The 18442-nt window shown below is 44.4% G+C and overlaps 1 protein-coding gene across 2 annotated transcripts in view; it reads left to right on the top strand.

Annotated features, from left to right (window-relative positions):
- LOC110495837 (inactive dipeptidyl peptidase 10) overlaps positions 1 to 18442 on the top strand; it is a 51006-nt gene that overhangs the window by 20525 nt on the left and 12039 nt on the right. For both annotated transcript variants that reach the window (XM_021571306.3, XM_090208113.1), the window contains exons 2-7: positions 3830 to 3944; positions 4208 to 4303; positions 10812 to 10906; positions 15022 to 15096; positions 16080 to 16132; positions 16313 to 16394. In XM_021571306.3, coding sequence (XP_021426981.1) covers positions 3830 to 3944; positions 4208 to 4303; positions 10812 to 10906; positions 15022 to 15096; positions 16080 to 16132; positions 16313 to 16394 — 516 coding nt within the window. The remainder of the gene's footprint in view (positions 1 to 3829; positions 3945 to 4207; positions 4304 to 10811; positions 10907 to 15021; positions 15097 to 16079; positions 16133 to 16312; positions 16395 to 18442) is intronic.

Here is an 18442-nt window from a genome sequence, read left to right as displayed (position 1 = left end):
CTGTGTGTGTGACGAGTGTGTGTCTGTCTGTGTGTGATGTGTGTGTGTGTGTGACATGCTCAGCCTTTCCCTTACACTACACCAACCTTGTTTGTGTGAATACTCTGACATTGATAGAACCGTCCTCATACGTGTGTGGCCTAGATGCATATTTGAACTCTGAAGGTTGTCCCGACACAACCAAAGGAGAATGCCCCGAATGACTGGAGGTCATAGTGTAGTAGCCTATTCTCAGATCAAATAAATGTGTTATTTGTCACATGTTTCTACCGGTGTAGTCTAACAGTGAAATGCTTGCTTGCGGGATCCTTTTCCAACAATGTAGAGTTAAGATAATGATACAAAATGTAATGAAAAATGTACATAGTGACACGAGGAACAAATGTGTAATAACTGTGAATAATGAATAACAGTAACAGGCACAGGTAATGTGGGAGTACCAGTACTGAGACTTTAGGTAGCTATTAGGGCTGGGAATTGCCAGGGACCTCACCATACGATATGATCACGATACTTAGTTGGCCGATATGCTATGTGATATGTATGATATATGATACGTTTTTGTATATTACAAATCGATACTGTGATTTTATTGTGATTCGATGTTCCAAACATATTGCTCACCGTATGTAAAATAAGACTTAGGTTTTGTAAAAAAAACAAACACACAAAAAAAAAACACTAGTATCTATGTACAGTTAGGTAGGGGTAAAGTGACTAGGCAACAGGATAATGCAGATAATAGACAGTAGCGGCAGCGTATGGTGTGTGTGAATGTGTGTGTGATTGTGGTTGCGGGGTGCCAGTATGCATGCGTGCGTGTGCTATGTGTGTGTATGTGTGTGTTGGGATGTCAGTGTAAGTATGTGTGAGTGTGTGGGAAGAGTCCAGGGTGTGTGCATAGAGTCAGTGCAAGAGAGCAAAAAAAGGGTCAATGCAGGTAGTCTGGGTAGCCATCTTATGGCTTGGGAAGTAGAAGCTGTTCAGGCTCCTGTTGGTTACAGATTTGGTGCACTGGTACCGCTTGCTATGAGGTAACAGAGAGAACAGTCTACGGCTTGATGGCTGGAGTTTTTTGTAATGTGTCCTGGGTGGCAGGGAGCTCGGCCCTAGTGATGTACTGGGCTGTACTCACTACCCTCTGTAGCGCCTTGCGGTCGGGTGCCTTGCCGTTGCCATACCAATCGGTGATGCAGCCAGTCAAGATGCTCTTAATGGTGAAGCTGTAGAACATTAGAAAGATCTGAGGACCCAAGGCAAATCTTTTCAGCATCCTGAGAGGAAAGAGGCACTGACTTGCCCTCTTCCCAACTGTACTGGTGTGTGTGGACCATGTTAATTCCTTAGTGATGTGGACACTGAGGAACTTGAAGCTGTCGACCTGCTCCATTACAGCCCCGTCGATGTAAATAGGGGCATGCTCGCCCCTCCATTTCCTGTAGTTCACGATCAGCTCCTTTGTCTTGCTGACATTGAGGGAGAGGTTGTTGTCTTGCACCACACTGCCAGGTCTCTGACTTCCCTATAGGCTGCCTATTTTGCACTCACATCATGGTCCTCTTTTCAATGGGCTGAATACAGTGAACTAGGGGGAGAGAGTGAGACATTACTAGTCTATACCTGTCTACAGCTCCGCTCTGATGTATGGTGAGGCTGGCTAGCTGAATGTACTGCCAACAGATCTCATAATGAAACCACTCCAACAGTACAACTAACCTCTAAATAATTCAAAATTCACTGAAAGCTGCCCAGTAAGGAGTTATGGGTATGTACTGTATAGGGCCCAGGGGTAACTCCACCTACCTGTTTGATTCAATACATTCATGACAGGTTAGACTGAGTTAAGGCTGAGTCGGGGTCCTTGGGAAATAAAATCCATCTATTTTCTTGGCACGTATCTGTACATATTATATTCATATTAGCTCTAGTCCTGGGTGTGAGTGTGTTTTCCTTCACAGGCTCAGCATTAGCAAGTCCCACTAACACCCTGGACCAGAGCTAGCTTTACATGAATATCTGTTATGAATTGGGAGTCATAAAAGGGGTCATTAGGGGCCAGGCAGTGACAGGTGGCCCTGTGGTCACAAACAAGAAGAGTCTGACAGCAGAGTGGAGGGGAGATGTGTTCTGTAAGGACTTGGCAAGGCCTCACTCGCCCTAATTGCACTTGTTTGTAGTGGCTGGCACATAGTCAGGAAGTTAATGAGACTCAGTGACTGCATGGGGAATCCTCCCTGCTCTCTGTAAATCCCAGTGCCTTGAAGATGGTCTGTCAAAAAAAATCACTATTCTACTGGATGATGTGTACAAAGTGTTGTTTTTTTTGTACAGTAGATTTCTCACGTCAAGCACAGAATTATATAGGACTGTATATCTACAGCTGTACGTTCTAGCCTGGATCCAAACTAAATTGTTCTATTTACATTTTGTGAATTCACTTTAAATCCAGGCTAGTAAGGTTCTGCTTCCAGTGAACACAATGTTCTCCTTAACTGGTTTCTTGGGAAAGCACAGAAGGTTCTCCATGGTAGGCTCGACGAACAGGTTCGGACTCACAGAGCCATGACTCATGCTTCTCAGTGCTAATCATTAGATTAATGGAACGCCACAATTGCCTGCAACATGACCTCGTTAGTATGTTTGTCTGCCCAGCAGTGTCTCAGCAGTTACGGGTGTTACTTACGGTGTTGATTACCTTGCGCTGGACTGCCTGTCTGTTTTGCATCCTTGCTTGTCTATTTGCGTCGTTCTGACGGATGGTCTTGTTTCCAAAATGTAACAGGCAGGAAACGTGATTGGCCGGATGTTGCCGTCCCCAACGGTTTTCTTTGATGAATTGTTATGACCACCTCGTGACAAACTAGCAAAGGATGAAAAAACACCTAGAACCGCATTTACCAAACAATATGTTTGGGTTTTATAGTTGTTATACATGTTACGTTAACAGGTCATAGGTTACAGGCTGTGAGCCAATCACGTTAATCCGGTAGGCTTTTACAGTAATTCTGCATTCTTACCCAAATCAATTCAACCAACCATGTACAGCTGTAATTCTATATAATTACCAACATTAGATTAAATGGACATAATGTGTTTATGTATAGAATATAGACATACCCAGAAATCCATGCATCAAGCCAGGTTAAAACGGTCTCCCTCTATGACTCAGTGGCTATGACTCAGTGTTTTTAGAGGAGAAATGAAAGGGGCATTTGAATGTCTCGGGGAGTATTCTCTCTGGAGATAGCTCCTTGAGAGCAATCGATGGTTTGTGTTTCCACCACTCTCTGCCCTCCCTGCGTCCTTTATGTACTGCGAAGGGAAGGCTAGGTGGTGTACTGTAACACCCATCTGTACACCTCTCAGCTCGAATCACGTCAGCTCTGGTCAGTCAAAATATTTGCTCGACACACACCTATTCACTTTGGCATATTCAGAATGTTCATCCTGAAAAGGTGGACGCCTACTGCTTTGAGACCAAGTCATGTCCATTGATAGCAGTGTGATCACATTTAATTAAACCATAAGCTTGCAGTGACTGCCTGGCACTGTAATTATATTAGGGATTATATTGTAGGAAGTGGTGGGGTTGGATCCCATTGCTGACACCAAAAGTGGACTCTACTTAATTACAATTTAGAATTAGAATCTTACAATATTGTTTTATTAACCATTCACAAGTGCATAGGGAACACAGTATTTCCTCGTTCCACAAGAGCCTCTATGTTTCCTCGGAACCTCTAGGACCAAACATGTTTATGTCTGATAGTAATCATTACATTTGTTAGTTGGAAGAGTGTTCTCAGTTTGCTTCGTGTGTTTTTTCCAGGACTTTGTGCAAGTAAGCCCTGAATCGAGGAACTACAAAGGAATAGCCATCTCCCTGCTGGTCATAGTGGCAGTTTGCTCCCTCATCACCATGTCTGTCTTTGTTCTCACACCAGGTACTGTACCCACCAGGGGACCAAGAGACCTCATTGGGTTTATTTTTTTTAGGGTCATAGTTACTGTAGGCCTGTATTCTAACTAACAGAATATAAGAATCAGAATTTTTCCTGGTCAGGTTTTCAAAACAGTTTCCTGATCAGGGTAATATTAACTGTTATGTGTGTATGAATATCAGTTATTTTCCTGTGTGATTTTATCCTCATCAGGCTGTAATATCCGTATTTTGATAACTGGCCTGACACTGTTATCCTATTTGCAGTGGAACTTCCTGGTGCGGCTAACTCCAGACTTACTGTGCTGGACCTGTTCAAACCAGAGTTCTCGGTACACGATCCTGAGGCCAGGTGGATAAGTGGTAAGTACTTTCAGGATAACCGTCTAACGTTCCTGTTGTAACGAAGCCTTTAGACTGATCCCTACCCTCTCGATCGGATTGAGTCTCACATGAAAAGGTTTTTTAAGCCCTCGTCAGTCCCACAAAGGGTCTGCCCAGGAGGCTACTATATTGTAAGAGAAAGGGTGTGGACAGGTTGGCTAGTTTTTGGAAGATATTACGCTACAGTCTATCTGATAGTTGGATGAGGGTGACAGAGATTCTATTCTCGTAATATGATCCTAGAATCATAAAGAAACGATTAAATCATAGATTTGAGTTTGTTGTTATGCATTTTAAACGTTGTTTCACTCAGAAGCTCAAGCATGGGAGTATTCCTGCAAGCTTCCATCTCATCGTGAGCTATAATGACAGCTGAGAGTTTAGCATGGCATGGGAGCAACACCTCCTGACCCATCTCAGTAAAACAGATGGCCTCCCAGTCATGCCTCAACTCTGGCCGGTTTGCCAAAACAGGGTGAACTCTATCTCAAGCCATCACTGGGAGCCCCTCTGAGATATACTCTCAGGTCAAATCTCCCAGCCCATATCCAGGACAATACCCCTTTCTCCAAAACCTAGCAGGTTTCATAATAGTGTGAGAGAATAATTTGGGGTGGCAGCGCTGGTGTCTGTTCTGTTGCCTGAGCTAGTGTGGTTCCTCTTCGATCTTCTTGGCCACAGCGAGCGGGCTGTCTTCCAGCCTGTGTATGAAATGGAGGCCTGGAAGCCTGCGGAGAGCTTTTCCATCCAAGGGTAGCAAATACAAATGACTTTTTCAGTCGCCTGTTGATTCTCATTATGGGGATTGGAGTGTGATGCCTTCTCGCACACTGTGTTGACCTGATGGACTGCATTAACTCTTATGGGCCTCCCGTCGTTTTTCACAACGCCTTCCGTGATGGATCAAGCCATATCGTCCGCCCCCTCGTCCGCTCATGCCGACGTTTCTCCTTCTGTAGGACACATCAATAAAACTTTGCCCCTCCCCCCTCATAAAAAACTCTGTGAGAAAAGTAATGACTAGTGATTTCATCATCACCACCTCTCTCATGTTAGCTGACATTACGTTATAGTGGTAAATATTGGTGAGATTAGAGCCAAGCTAACAGGTGGTATGAAGACAGACATAAAGAAAGACAGACAGTCATGTAATGGTAAAAGTCAGTGGTCTGCCATGGCACAGTTTCAGGGACAGTTCCTGCTAGGAACTCATTACATTTTGGGGGGATTATCTTGGTGAGTGCTCCCTGTCTGCCTGCTGCTAGCGTGCTATGCTACAACACTATCAGACTGTTTCTAAGTAGACAGAACCCCTTAGAAAAGCTGCTCAGGTTTAGGCTATTACCATCATACAACTCGTTAACTGAATTGTACTTTTTGAACACCTTGTTTGAAATGATCAGTACTAACTGTGTATCACATGTCGTGTTCATTTCACATGTTGTAAGCAGTGTTGTAGTAGTAAACGTACTCTTGCTGATCATGATATGTAGTATGGCCCTTGTTATTTTCTAGTGCATACACTACATGAAATTCCAAACAACCTGCATCCCAACAATTGATTTCAATCTCATACAATTCATTTGTGTAACCCGATTTCCTGAATATATTGATTCTCTACAGTCTGGGGAAGGATAAAGAACTGTTTGTTCTGGCCAGTGGGATGTACTGTATATGTGACTTATGTAAATGAGAACTAACCCTACATTTTCACACAACATAGTAGTCAGAACACGTCTTCATGCATTTTAATCAGGGAAGAGGACACAGTGTTCATGCCAATTATAGCCTCGGAAATGTGAACACCACGCACACTCTGTTTACCCCGTTAAAATGTGGTTGTCCGAACACAGAGAATGTGAAGTGGTCGTCCATAAACATAGAATATGAAGTGTAAATGATACTATAATTAGAGACATTAGACTGGAAGCTGTGGTAGGTATACCCTGGGGGATATGATGAGTGATTCAATATAGCTTCAACTTCATCACCACAGTCATACCCTATTTGTTACGGTGCGTGAATGAGGACCCAAAAGCGAATTAACGTAAACAGATCTTCTTTAATAACAAAACAAAACGTAGGCTCAGATGGACCGGCAGGTTCCGACAGGACAGGACAAGGTTGCAGCAAACATGACGATAGTCTGGTTCAGGCATGAACAACACAAACAAGAATCCGACAAAGACAGGAGCAGAAACAGAGAGAGATATAGAGGACTAATCAGAGGGAAAAAGGGAACAGGTGGGAAAAGGGGTGACGAGGTAGTTAGGAGGAGACAAGGCACAGCTGGGGGAAAGAGGGGGAGAAAAGGTAACCTAACACGACCAGCAGAGGGAGACAGGGTGAAGAGAAAGGACAGAAACAAGACACAACATGACAGTACATGACAGTACCCCCCCACTCACCGAGCGCCTCCTGGCGCACTCGAGGAGGAAACCTGGCGGCAACGGAGGAAATCATCGATCAGCGCACGGTCCAGCACGTCCCGAGAGGGAACCCAACTCCTCTCCTCAGGACCGTACCCCTCCCAATCTACTAGGTACTGATGACCACGGCCCCGAGGACGCATGTCCAAAATCCTACGGACCCTGTAGATGGGTGCGCCCTCGACAAGGATGGGGGGGGGGGGGAAGACGAGCGGGGGCGCGAAGAACGGGCTTGACACAGGAGACATGGAAGACCGGGTGGACGCGACGAAGATATCGCGGAAGAAGAAGTCGAACTGCGACAGGATTAATGATCCGAGAAATACGGAACGGACCAATGAACCGCGGGGTCAACTTGCGAGAAGTGGTCTTAAGGGGAAGGTTCTGAGTGGAGAGCCAAACTCTCTGACCGCGACAATATCTAGGACTCTTAGTTCTACGCTTATTAGCAGCTCTCACAGTCTGCGCCCTATAACGGCAAAGTGCAGACCTGACCCTCTTCCAGGTGCGCTCGCAACGTTGGACAAAAGCCTGAGCGGAGGGGACGCTGGACTCGGCGAACTGAGATGAGAACAGCGGAGGCTGGTACCCGAGGCTACTCTGAAAAGGAGATAGCCCGGTCGCAGACGAAGGAAGCGAGTTGTGGGCGTATTCTGCCCAGGGGAGCTGTTCTGACCAAGACGCAGGGTTGCGAAAAGAAAGACTGCGTAAGATGCGACCAATAGTCTGATTGGCCCGTTCTGCTTGACCGTTAGACTGGGGGTGAAAGCCGGAAGAGAGACTGACGGAAGCCCCAATCAAACGGCAAAACTCCCTCCAAAATTGAGACGTGAATTGCGGACCTCTGTCCGAAACGACGTCTGACGGAAGGCCATGAATTCTGAAAACATTCTCGATGATGATTTGTGCCGTCTCTTTAGCAGAAGGAAGCTTAGCAAGGGGAATAAAATGAGCCGCCTTAGAGAACCTGTCGACAACCGTAAGAATAACAGTCTTCCCCGCTGACGAAGGCAGTCCGGTGACAAAATCTAAGGCGATGTGAGACCACGGTCGAGAGGGAATGGGAAGCGGCCTGAGACGGCCGGCAGGAGGAGAGTTACCGGACTTAGTCTGCGCGCAGACCGAACAAGCAGCCACGAAGCGACGCGTGTCATGCTCCCGGGTGGGCCACCAAAAGCGCTGGCGAATGGAAGCAAGCGTACCCCGAACGCCAGGGTGGCCGGCTAACTTGGCAGAGTGAGCCCACTGAAGAACGGCCAGACGAGTAGGAACGGGAACGAAAAGAAGGTTCCTGGGACAAGCGCGCGGCGACGGAGTTTGAGTGAGTGCTTGCTTTACCTGCCTCTCAATTCCCCAGACAGTCAACCCGACAACACGCCCCTCAGGGAGAATCCCCTCGGGGTCAGTGGAGGCTACTGAAGAACTGAAGAGACGAGATAAAGCATCAGGCTTGGTGTTCTTAGAGCCCGGACGATAAGAAATCACGAACTCGAAACGAGCGAAAAACAGCGCCCAGCGCGCCTGACGCGCATTAAGTCGTTTGGCAGAACGGATGTACTCAAGGTTCCTATGGTCAGTCCAAACGACAAAAGGAACGGTCGCCCCCTCCAACCACTGTCGCCATTCGCCTAGGGCTAAGCGGATGGCGAGCAGTTCGCGGTTTCCCACATCATAGTTACGTTCCGACGGCGACAGGCGATGAGAAAAATACGCGCAAGGGTGGACCTTGTCGTCAGAGAAGGAGCGCTGAGAAAGAATGGCTCCCACGCCCACCTCTGACGCGTCAACCTCGACAATGAACTGTCTAGAGACGTCAGGTGTAACAAGGATAGGTGCGGATGTAAAACGATTCTTGAGGAGATCAAAAGCTCCCTGGGCGGAAACGGACCACTTGGTCGGATTCTTCTGTTACGGTGCGTGAATGAGGACCCAAAAGCGAATTAACGTAAACAGAGCTTCTTTAATAACAAAACAAAACGTAGGCTCAGATGGACCGGCAGGTTCCGACAGGACAGGACAATGTTGCAGCAAACATGACTGGTTCAGGCATGAACAACACAAACAAGAATCCGACAAAGACAGGAGCAGAAACAGAGAGAGATATAGAGGACTAATCAGAGGGAAAAAGGGAACAGGTGGGAAAAGGGGTGACGAGGTAGTTAGGAGGAGACAAGGCACAGCTGGGGGAAAGAGGGGGAGAAAAGGTAACCTAACACGACCAGCAGAGGGAGACAGGGTGAAGAGAAAGGACAGAAACAAGACACAACATGACAGTACATGACACTATTAGCTTGTCCATACACGTGCCCAGCGTGATCATGACTACCAACATATGTGATTCCATAACCTCTGACATGTCTCCGTAATAATTCATTATTCATGCTCAACTCTGTATTCATATATATTCTCATGTCCAAGTTTTGGTGACTGACACAGTATTTCTATTAATCATGAATACCGTAGTAGTATCTCAAATTGGAAGACATATTTTTAGCAGGAGCTTTTATCCAAAGTGCATACATTTTCGCACGGGTGGCCCCAGCAGGAATCTAACTTATAATTCTGACCTTGCTAGTGCCATACTCCCTCGTTTGAGCCACACGGGAACACACCTTTTACCTGATTATGGTCTACACAGATAATGGTTGAATGTCATGTGAGGAAGGCTATCTAAATATTATAATTGCCTAGCCTTGTGGACATAGGAGGGATTTTCATTAACTGAGTAAAAATATATTTCTAATGATGTCACTGAAGCAGAGACTGCAGTGGCTAAGCGAACGGGCCATTTAAAGGTTATAGAGTCACATGAGCTCCAGCTGGATAATGTGACTCACCACATAGGCTACAAGCTGCGAACTGGGCTTGTTGGTTGTGTTATTCCTAGTTCTCCTGAAATCAACGTATTACTAAATGGTCTATAGTAGGCCAGGGTTTCTCAAACTCGGCCCTGGGGCCCTCGCTGGGCACACGTTTTGGTTTTTGCCCTATGACAACACAGCTGATTCAAATAGCCAACTCACCATGAAACTTTGATTATTTGAATCAGCTGTGTGGGAGCTAGGGCAAAAACCAAAACGTACACCCACAGAGGGCCCCTGGACCGACTTCGGGAAACCCTGTAGTAGGCTACCCTTTTCACACTACTGAGCCAGTCTGAGCCAAGCTGTACTGCGCTGGCCTGGTTACACATCCACCATAGTTGCTGGAATATCATCATGGTTTACCTGTATTATCATGTCAAAAGTACAAGCTGAGGTGTCATTCAAATATTACAATTGTGTTGGATCTGTGAAGCATGTAGCTTTCTACTCCTCTCCATCAACCTCCCAATGGATCAGTTAGACATGTACAGTACATCCTCCATGTTTTAGGGAACCATCTGAGGAACCGCCCCTCCAGAATAATTCATGCTTTGGCACGTTTTTGTGAGATGTTTTGAGTGAAAACACAAAGGTGTATTTACAAGCGTATTTACAAGCAGTGAGCTAATGTTCCAGACCTCGCAATGTCCTTGCCATTTAACACATTTGAGCATTGCCAGGTGGCTTTGTAGATTTGTATGAAATGTTCTATTGTTGCTTTGTGTCGATTTGAGGAATTCAGTTCTATAATGTAATATAATGCTGATCAAGTGTATTACACTCGTTCTGCATGATTTATCATACCAGTTATGTAGCTGCATTTAAGATCACATTTTTACTCAGAGCAACAACAATGAATTGGGAGCCATATTCCGAAAGATAAGAGAGAGAGATTTGTAATGCCAAATCAAAGGAAGCCATTGCGGTAATGTGCCTGGCTGGCTGGCTGACTGCAGGTCAAAAAGGTTTTGCTCAGTGGAAATGAGGAGAGGCACTCTTGAAATGAACTGCTGGAAAATGAAGTGCCAGTCAGTCTAGCGATGGGGGACTCCCCCCTCTCTCCATCTCCTTCTCCCTCTCTCTATTTGGGGTCTGACATGGATCAGAATGTGTAGGCTTTTATTTTTCTTCTTCTTGTCTAAAATATGGTTATCAATGAACATTTGACAACATGTTTCTTGTATCATTTTACAGATTCAGAGGTTTTGTACAGGAACCGAGACGGCCACGTCATCAAGTTCAACTTTGCTTTAAACGAAACAGAAATGATCCTGAGAAATAGCACATTTGTAAGTAGCTTGCCACCTATGGACCCCCCTCTCTAATCTCAATTGACATTCATGACACAATACCATATTGACACATCCAGCATTCATAACACAGTGCCATATAGACCCATCAGCATTCATAACACAGAACCATATTGATCCATCAGCATTCATAACACAGAACCATATTGATCCATCAGCATTCATAAAACAGAACCATATTGATCCATCAGCATTCATAACACAATACCATATTGATCCATCAGCATTCATAACACAATACCATATTGATCCATCAGCATTCATAACACAATACCATATTGATCCATCAGCATTCATAACACAGAACCATATTGATCCATCAGCATTCATATCACAATACCATATTGAACCATCAGCATTCATAACACAATACCATATTGATCCATCAGCATTCATAACACAATACCATATTGACACATCAGCATTCATAACACAATACCATATTGATCCATCAGCATTCATAACACAATACAATATTGACACATCAGCATTCATAACACAATACCATATTGATCCATCAGCATTCATTACACAATACCATATTGATCCATCAGCATTCATAACACAATACCATATTGACACATCAGCATTCATAACACAGTACCATATTGCATACAAATATCAAAGCCCAGCACATTGTCATTATTTGCCTCCTGTAGCATTGTGATGAATCAATTTAAATATTGAAAAGGTGTGGGCTATGGCGAAAAATATGGCATAGACTGCTACAAGCACTGGAAGGTTCCAGGGGATGAAGGATGAGGGGGTGTGTGGTTGTGAGACATTGAGGTGGGAACGTGCGTCTGAGCAGGTGTGATGTCATTGATGTTTGTTGAAATTTGTGTCTGTCTGTTTATTGTCGTTTGTTTATGTATGGTTAATATTGTTTGAGAATTAGTTTTTGTAAAAAAAAATAATAATAATCGTAAAACAAAAACAACATCTGACAGGTCATGTTTTATGTGTTGCATAAGGCTAAGCGGCTTTGTACTGTCATTGGCAGACTTGCTATTTGCCATTTAATAATCTAACAGGACGGAAGGCAGGGCACCATTAATCCCTGTTTAATGTTTAGACATGCTAGCAACAATTTTGGGTGGAATGGTCATATGCCTGTGATTGAAATAGTACGGTGGCCCTAAGGGGCATACACAGGCTGTGTATTGTTTTACCGTCATCTGAATGACTTCTTAGATTCACAGTGCATTCGGAAAGTATTCAGACCCCTTCCCTTTTTCCAGATTTTGTTACGTTACAGCCTTATTCTAACATTGATTGTTAATACAAAATAAAAATAAATACCTTATTTACAGTGCCTTGCGAAAGTATTCGCCCCCTTGAACTTTGCGACCTTTTGCCACATGACAGGCTTCAAACATAAAGATATAAAACTGTATTTTTTTGTGAAGAATCAACAACAAGTGGGACACAATCATGAAGTGGAACGACATTTATTGGATATTTCAAACTTTTTTAACAAATCAAAAACTGAAAAATTGGGCGTGCAAAATTATTCAGCCCCCTTAAGTTAATACTTTGTAGCGCCACCTTTTGCTGCGATTACAGCTGTAAGTCGCTTGGGGTATGTCTCTATCAGTTTTGCACATCGAGAGACTGATTTTTTTTCCCCATTCCTCCTTGCAAAACAGCTCGAGCTCAGTGAGGTTGGATGGAGAGCATTTGTGAACAGCAGTTTTCAGTTCTTTCCACAGATTCTCGATTGGATTCAGGTCTGGACTTTGACTTGGCCATTCTAACACCTGGATATGTTTATTTTTTAACCATTCCATTGTAGATTTTGCTTTATGTTTTGGATCATTGTCTTGTTGGAAGACAAATCTCCGTCCCAGTCTCAGGTCTTTTGCAGACTCCATCAGGTTTTCTTCCAGAATGGTCCTGTATTTGGCTCCATCCATCTTCCCATCAATTTTAACCATCTTCCCTGTCCCTGCTGAAGAAAAGCAGGCCCAAACCATGATGCTGCCACCACCATGTTTGACAGTGGGGATGGTGTGTTCAGGGTGATGAGCTGTGTTGCTTTTACGCCAAACATAAAGTTTTGCATTGTTGCCAAAAAGTTCAATTTTGGTTTCATCTGACCAGAGCACCTTCTTCCACATGTTTGGTGTGTCTCCCAGGTGGCTTGTGGCAAACTTTAAACAACACTTTTTATGGATATCTTTAAGAAATGGCTTTCTTCTTGCCACTCTTCCATAAATGCCAGATTTGTGCAATATACGACTGATTGTTGTCCTATGGACAGAGTCTCCCACCTCAGCTGTAGATCTCTGCAGTTCATCCAGAGTGATCATGGGCCTCTTGGCTGCATCTCTGATCAGTCTTCTCCTTGTATGAGCTGAAAGTTTAGAGGGACGGCCAGGTCTTGGTAGATTTGCAGTGGTCTGATACTCCTTCCAATTCAATATTATCGCTTGCACAGTGCTCCTTGGGATGTTTAAAGCTTGGGAAATATTTTTGTATCCAAATCCGGCTTTAAACTTCTTCACAACAGTATCTCGGACCTGCCTGGTGTGTTCCTTGTTCTTCATGATGCTCTCTGCGCTTTTGACGGACCTCTGAGACTATCACAGTGCAGGTGCATTTATACGGAGACTTGATTACACACAGGTGGATTGTATTTATCATCATTAGTCATTTAGGTCAACATTGGATCATTCAGAGATCCTCACTGAACTTCTGGAGAGAGTTTGCTGCACTGAAAGTAAAGGGGCTGAATAATTTTGCACGCCCAATTTTTCAGTTTTTGATTTGTTAAAAAAGTTTGAAATATCCAATAAATGTCGTTCCACTTCATGATTGTGTCCCACTTGTTGTTGATTCTTCACAAAAAAATACAGTTTTATATCTTTATGTTTGAAGCCTGAAATGTGGCAAAAGGTCGCAAAGTTCAAGGGGGCCGAATACTTTCACAAGGCACTGTACATAAGTATTCAGACCCTTTTCTTTGAGACTCGAAATTGAGCTCAGGTGCATCCTGTTTCCATTGAACATCCTCAAGATTTTTGATTGGAGTCCACCTGTGGTAAATTTAATTGATTGGACATGATTTGGAAAGGCACACACCTGTCTATATAAGGACCCACAGTTGACAGTGCATGTCAGAGAAAAAAAACAAGCCACCGGGGTCAAAAGAATTGTCCGTAGAGCTCCGAGACAGGACTGTGTCGAGGCACAGATCTGGGGAAGGGTACCAAAAAAATGTCTGCAGCATTGAAGGTTACCAATAACACAGTGGCCTCCATCATTCTTAAATGGGAGACGTTTGGAACCAGCAAGACTCATCCTAGAGCTGGCTGCCCAGCCAAACTGAACAGCAATCAGCGGGAGATGGGCCTTGGTCAGAGAGGTGACCAAGAACCCGATGGCCACTCTGACAGATCTCCAGAGTTCCTCTGTGGAGATGGGAGAACCTTCCAGAAGGTAAACCATCTCTTCTGCACTCCACCAATCAGGCCTTTATGGTAGAGTGGCCAGACGGAAGAAACTCCTCAGTAAAAGTAGTGTGACAGCCCGCTTAGAGTTTGCCAAAAGGCCTTGATGAAAACCTGCTCCATAGCACTCAGGACCTCAGACTGGGGCAAAGGTTCACCTTCCAAGAGGACAACGACCTTAAGCACAGAGCCAAGACAACACAGGAGTGGCTTTGGGACAAGTCTCTGAATGTCTTTGAGTGGCCCAGCCAGAGCCCGGACTTGAACCCGATCGAACATCTCTGAGACCTGAAAATAACTGTACAGCAACGCTCCCTATCCAACCTTACAGAGCTTGAGAGGATCTGCAAAGAGAAATGGAAGAAACTCCCCAAATACAGCTGTGCCAAGCTTGTACAACAACCTTAAGAAAACAAGCTTGACACACACTGTTTTTGCTTATGGGGTGTTGTGTGTAGATTAAGAATAAGGCTGTAACGTAACAAAATATGGAGAAGGTCAAGGGGTCTGAACACTTTCCGAATGTGCTGTGTGCAGATACTTCCTAGATCTATGTACAAGATACTTCCTAGATCTATGTACAATATGTATTATTCACCTTGAGATGTTTTATTTGTGACTTCTGTCTTTCCCTTGTCCTAGGTGTCTTTCAAAGTAGCCAAATATTCTCTCTCTCCAGACATGAAATATGTGCTGTTTGCTTACGAAGTGAAACAGGTAGGATATGAATAGTCGTTAAATGACTGTTGTTTGTTGATTACCGTTACACTTTTAAATAACAGTTACGAGAGATAAACATGTCAACACATACAGTACAACGTCACAGGGCGTTATTAGTGCACCAAATGTCAACTGAATTCAATTGTCTTCCACCAGAGCAGTATGAGATATGGATCACCTTTCAGCCAAACAAATAATGATATAAATAACCAAACAGCTACAGAATGAATCAGTGTTTCCCATGACCCTAAGCATAGTTTCAATTGCAATTCCTTGATTCCTCGCCTCCTCTTTCCTCGCCTCCTTCTGAGAATGCATAGCAGGAGATGGTCCGAAAGAAGTCGCCGATCTTCTGTTTCAATGCGTTTTGAGAAGGAGTTGAGGAGAGAGGACTCAAGGATTCAAGGAAATTACAATTGAGATTCACCCATAGTCTGACCGGGAAGGAGACCAAACAGCAAATAGGCTCTGATCAGAAATCGGATTGTACCACCTGGGTTAACGGCAGGTGTACTAACCTCAATGAGTTTTATCTTATTTCTCTTTCTTCATTCTTTCTTCATCCTTTATGTGGTTTTCCGTTTTAAATATTTAGGCCCTAACCAAGGATCTCTCATTGATTTCCTCTTTTTTTAATGGCTGGATCACATGGCAACCAAAGGCTTGGAAACATTGCACCAGAATGGGATTCCCTAGAGAATGGACTGATGCAAACGTTGTTTAGTTGTGTTATGCATTGTTATTATGCAGTATCGTTGGTGTGCAGCCAAGTTTGCGTGATGATTAACCTTACCTGACAACTGAAGACTTGCGTTGGCTCCCTGAGCTGTGTGGGCTAACACAGTCTTCAATTCCTTTTGGAAACAATTACACTGTGGAATCCCGACACGTGGTTCCTAACATGATTCATTTGCATCATATATGCTTTATTGTCGTCTGTTATTTATTGTAACGTTAATTGTCAATACTTTTCATTTCAGGTGTATAGACACTCCTATACGGCGTCGTACATTGTTTACAACATCCACACAAGGTAAGAGACTGAATGGACTGGTTGATGCTTCGTGTCTTGTATTGACATGCATGCTGAAGAACATACTGTATTATGTATGACACACCCCATCTTTGACACCTCTAGTTCAACAACAGATGGGGTTTGTTCATGTCTGTCTGCCTGTCTTTGTGTACTTTTGTGTGTGTGCTTGTGTTTCAGGGAGGTGTGGGAGTTGAATCCTCCGGAGGTCCAGAATGCAGTGCTCCAGCATGCAGCGTGGGGTGTGAAGGGACAGCAGCTGGTGAGTCTCTCCTCTTCTTTGATGCAATACACTTCCTCGTTTCCCTCTCTCTCTCACCCAATCGGAAATCAACCTATGGGCACAGCTCCTAGGCTGTCATGGATGCCTCATCACAAATATGAAAGAAATTGATAGGTGTGAGCATTATTGACGGCTTTTGTACAGGGTTCCATCAGTATGTGTTGAATGTGCTTTTATGGCATGCAGGAGGCCCGGTTTTAAACCCAGTCGTGTCACTAGGGGTTGGTATCAAATTTGCTGTATTTATCATTCTTGTGATGGCAAGTTGTGGTACAGTACAAAGCACCATTTGTTGTATATCAGGCAGCCATTTTGAAAGCAGGTGGTCCTGTTACAGGTGGGGATGCAGACTACACTTATCCAGACAAGACATCTTTGAGCTTCTGTTTGGTCACAAACAAAACCCAGCATGTGATTTTTGTCTGGCCAGACATCTGGCGACCTAACGAAGTACACTTGATTGTTAAAAGGGTACAAAGGTGAACGTGTTCAAGGAACTGATTGAAAAAGAGAATACTGAAGTTTAGCAATATATAATAATTCATCAATATCAAATCAAATCAAATTGTATTAGCCACATGCGCCGAATACAACAGGTGTAGTAGACCTTACAGTGAAATGCTAATTTACGAGCCCCTAACCAACAGTGCAGTTTCAAAAAAGGAAAGATAAGAATAAGAGATAAAAGTAACAAGTAATTAAAGAGCAGCAGCAAAAAAACAACAATATATACAGGGGGGGTGCCGGTACAGAGTCAATGTGCGGGGCCAGATGAGGTAGTATGTACATGTAGGTAGAGTTATCAAAGTGACCATGCACAGATGACAACAGAAAGTGGCTGTGGTGTGGGGAGGGGAGGGGAGGGGAGGGGAGGGGGGGGGGCAATGCAAATAGTCTGGGTAACCATTTGACTAGATGTTCATGAGTTTTATGGCTTGGGGCTAGAAGCTGTTTAGAAGCCTCTTGAAGCTAGACTTGGCGCTCCGGTACCGCTTGCCATGCGGTAGCAGAGAGAACAGTCTATGACTCGGGTGGCTGGAATCTTTGACAATTTTTTGGGCCTTCCTCTGACACCGCCTGGTATAGAGGTCCTGGATGGCAGGAAGCTTGGCCCCAGTGATGTACTGGGCAGTTCGCACTACCCTCTGTAGTGCCTTGCGGTCGGACGCAGGGATCACAGGGAGTACAGGAGGGGGCTGAGCACGCACCCCTGAGGGGCCCCTGTGAGGAGGATCAGTGTGGCGGATGTGTTGTTACCTACCCTTACTGTACCACCTGGGGGGTGGCCCGTCAGGAAGTCCAGGATCCAATTGCAGGGGGAGATGTTTAGTCCCAGAGTCCTTAGCTTATTGATGAGCTTTGAGGGCACTATGGTGTTGAATGCTGAGCTGTAGTCAGTGAATAGCATTCTCACATAGGTTTTCCTTTTGTCCAGGTGGGAAAGGGCAGTGTGGAGTGGAATAGAGATTGCATCCTCTGTGGATCTGTTGGGGCGGAATGCAAATTGGAGTGGGTCTATTGTTTCTGGGATGATGGTATTGATGTGAGCCATGACCAGCCTTTCAAAGCACTTCATGGCTACAGACATTTAGGTAGTCATTTAGACAGGTTAACTTAGTGTTCTTGGGCACAGGCACTATGGTGGTCTGCTTAAAACATGTTGGTATTACAGACTCGAACAGGGAGGTTGGAAAATGTCAGTGAAGACACTTGCTAGTTGGTCAGCGCATGCTCGCAGTACACGTCCTGGTAATCCGTCAGCGGCCTTGTGAATGTTGACCTGTCTAAAGGTTTTACTCACATCGACTGCGGAGAGCGTGGTACTACCTATTATGGTGCACTTTAATTCCTGATATGGATCAAAGATAGAAATAAGTCATAATTTAAAATAAAATCACTACCATATTTCCCTGGCAGTGAGCTAGTGCTGTATTGAAGCAGGATACTGATGGGAATCAGAGTCTGGCTTTTGCTGTGTTATAGTTTTTTAGCCACCGTGCAAAGCACAATTGCAATTCTCCTTACTC

This window comes from Oncorhynchus mykiss, chromosome 18 (genome assembly GCF_057628025.1).
Source record: "Oncorhynchus mykiss isolate SJ-2025 chromosome 18, ASM5762802v1, whole genome shotgun sequence".
In the NCBI taxonomy this organism is placed as follows: Eukaryota; Metazoa; Chordata; class Actinopteri; order Salmoniformes; family Salmonidae; genus Oncorhynchus; species Oncorhynchus mykiss.
Note: the sequence above shows the minus strand (reverse complement) of the source record. Positions and strands in the feature narration are given on the sequence as shown.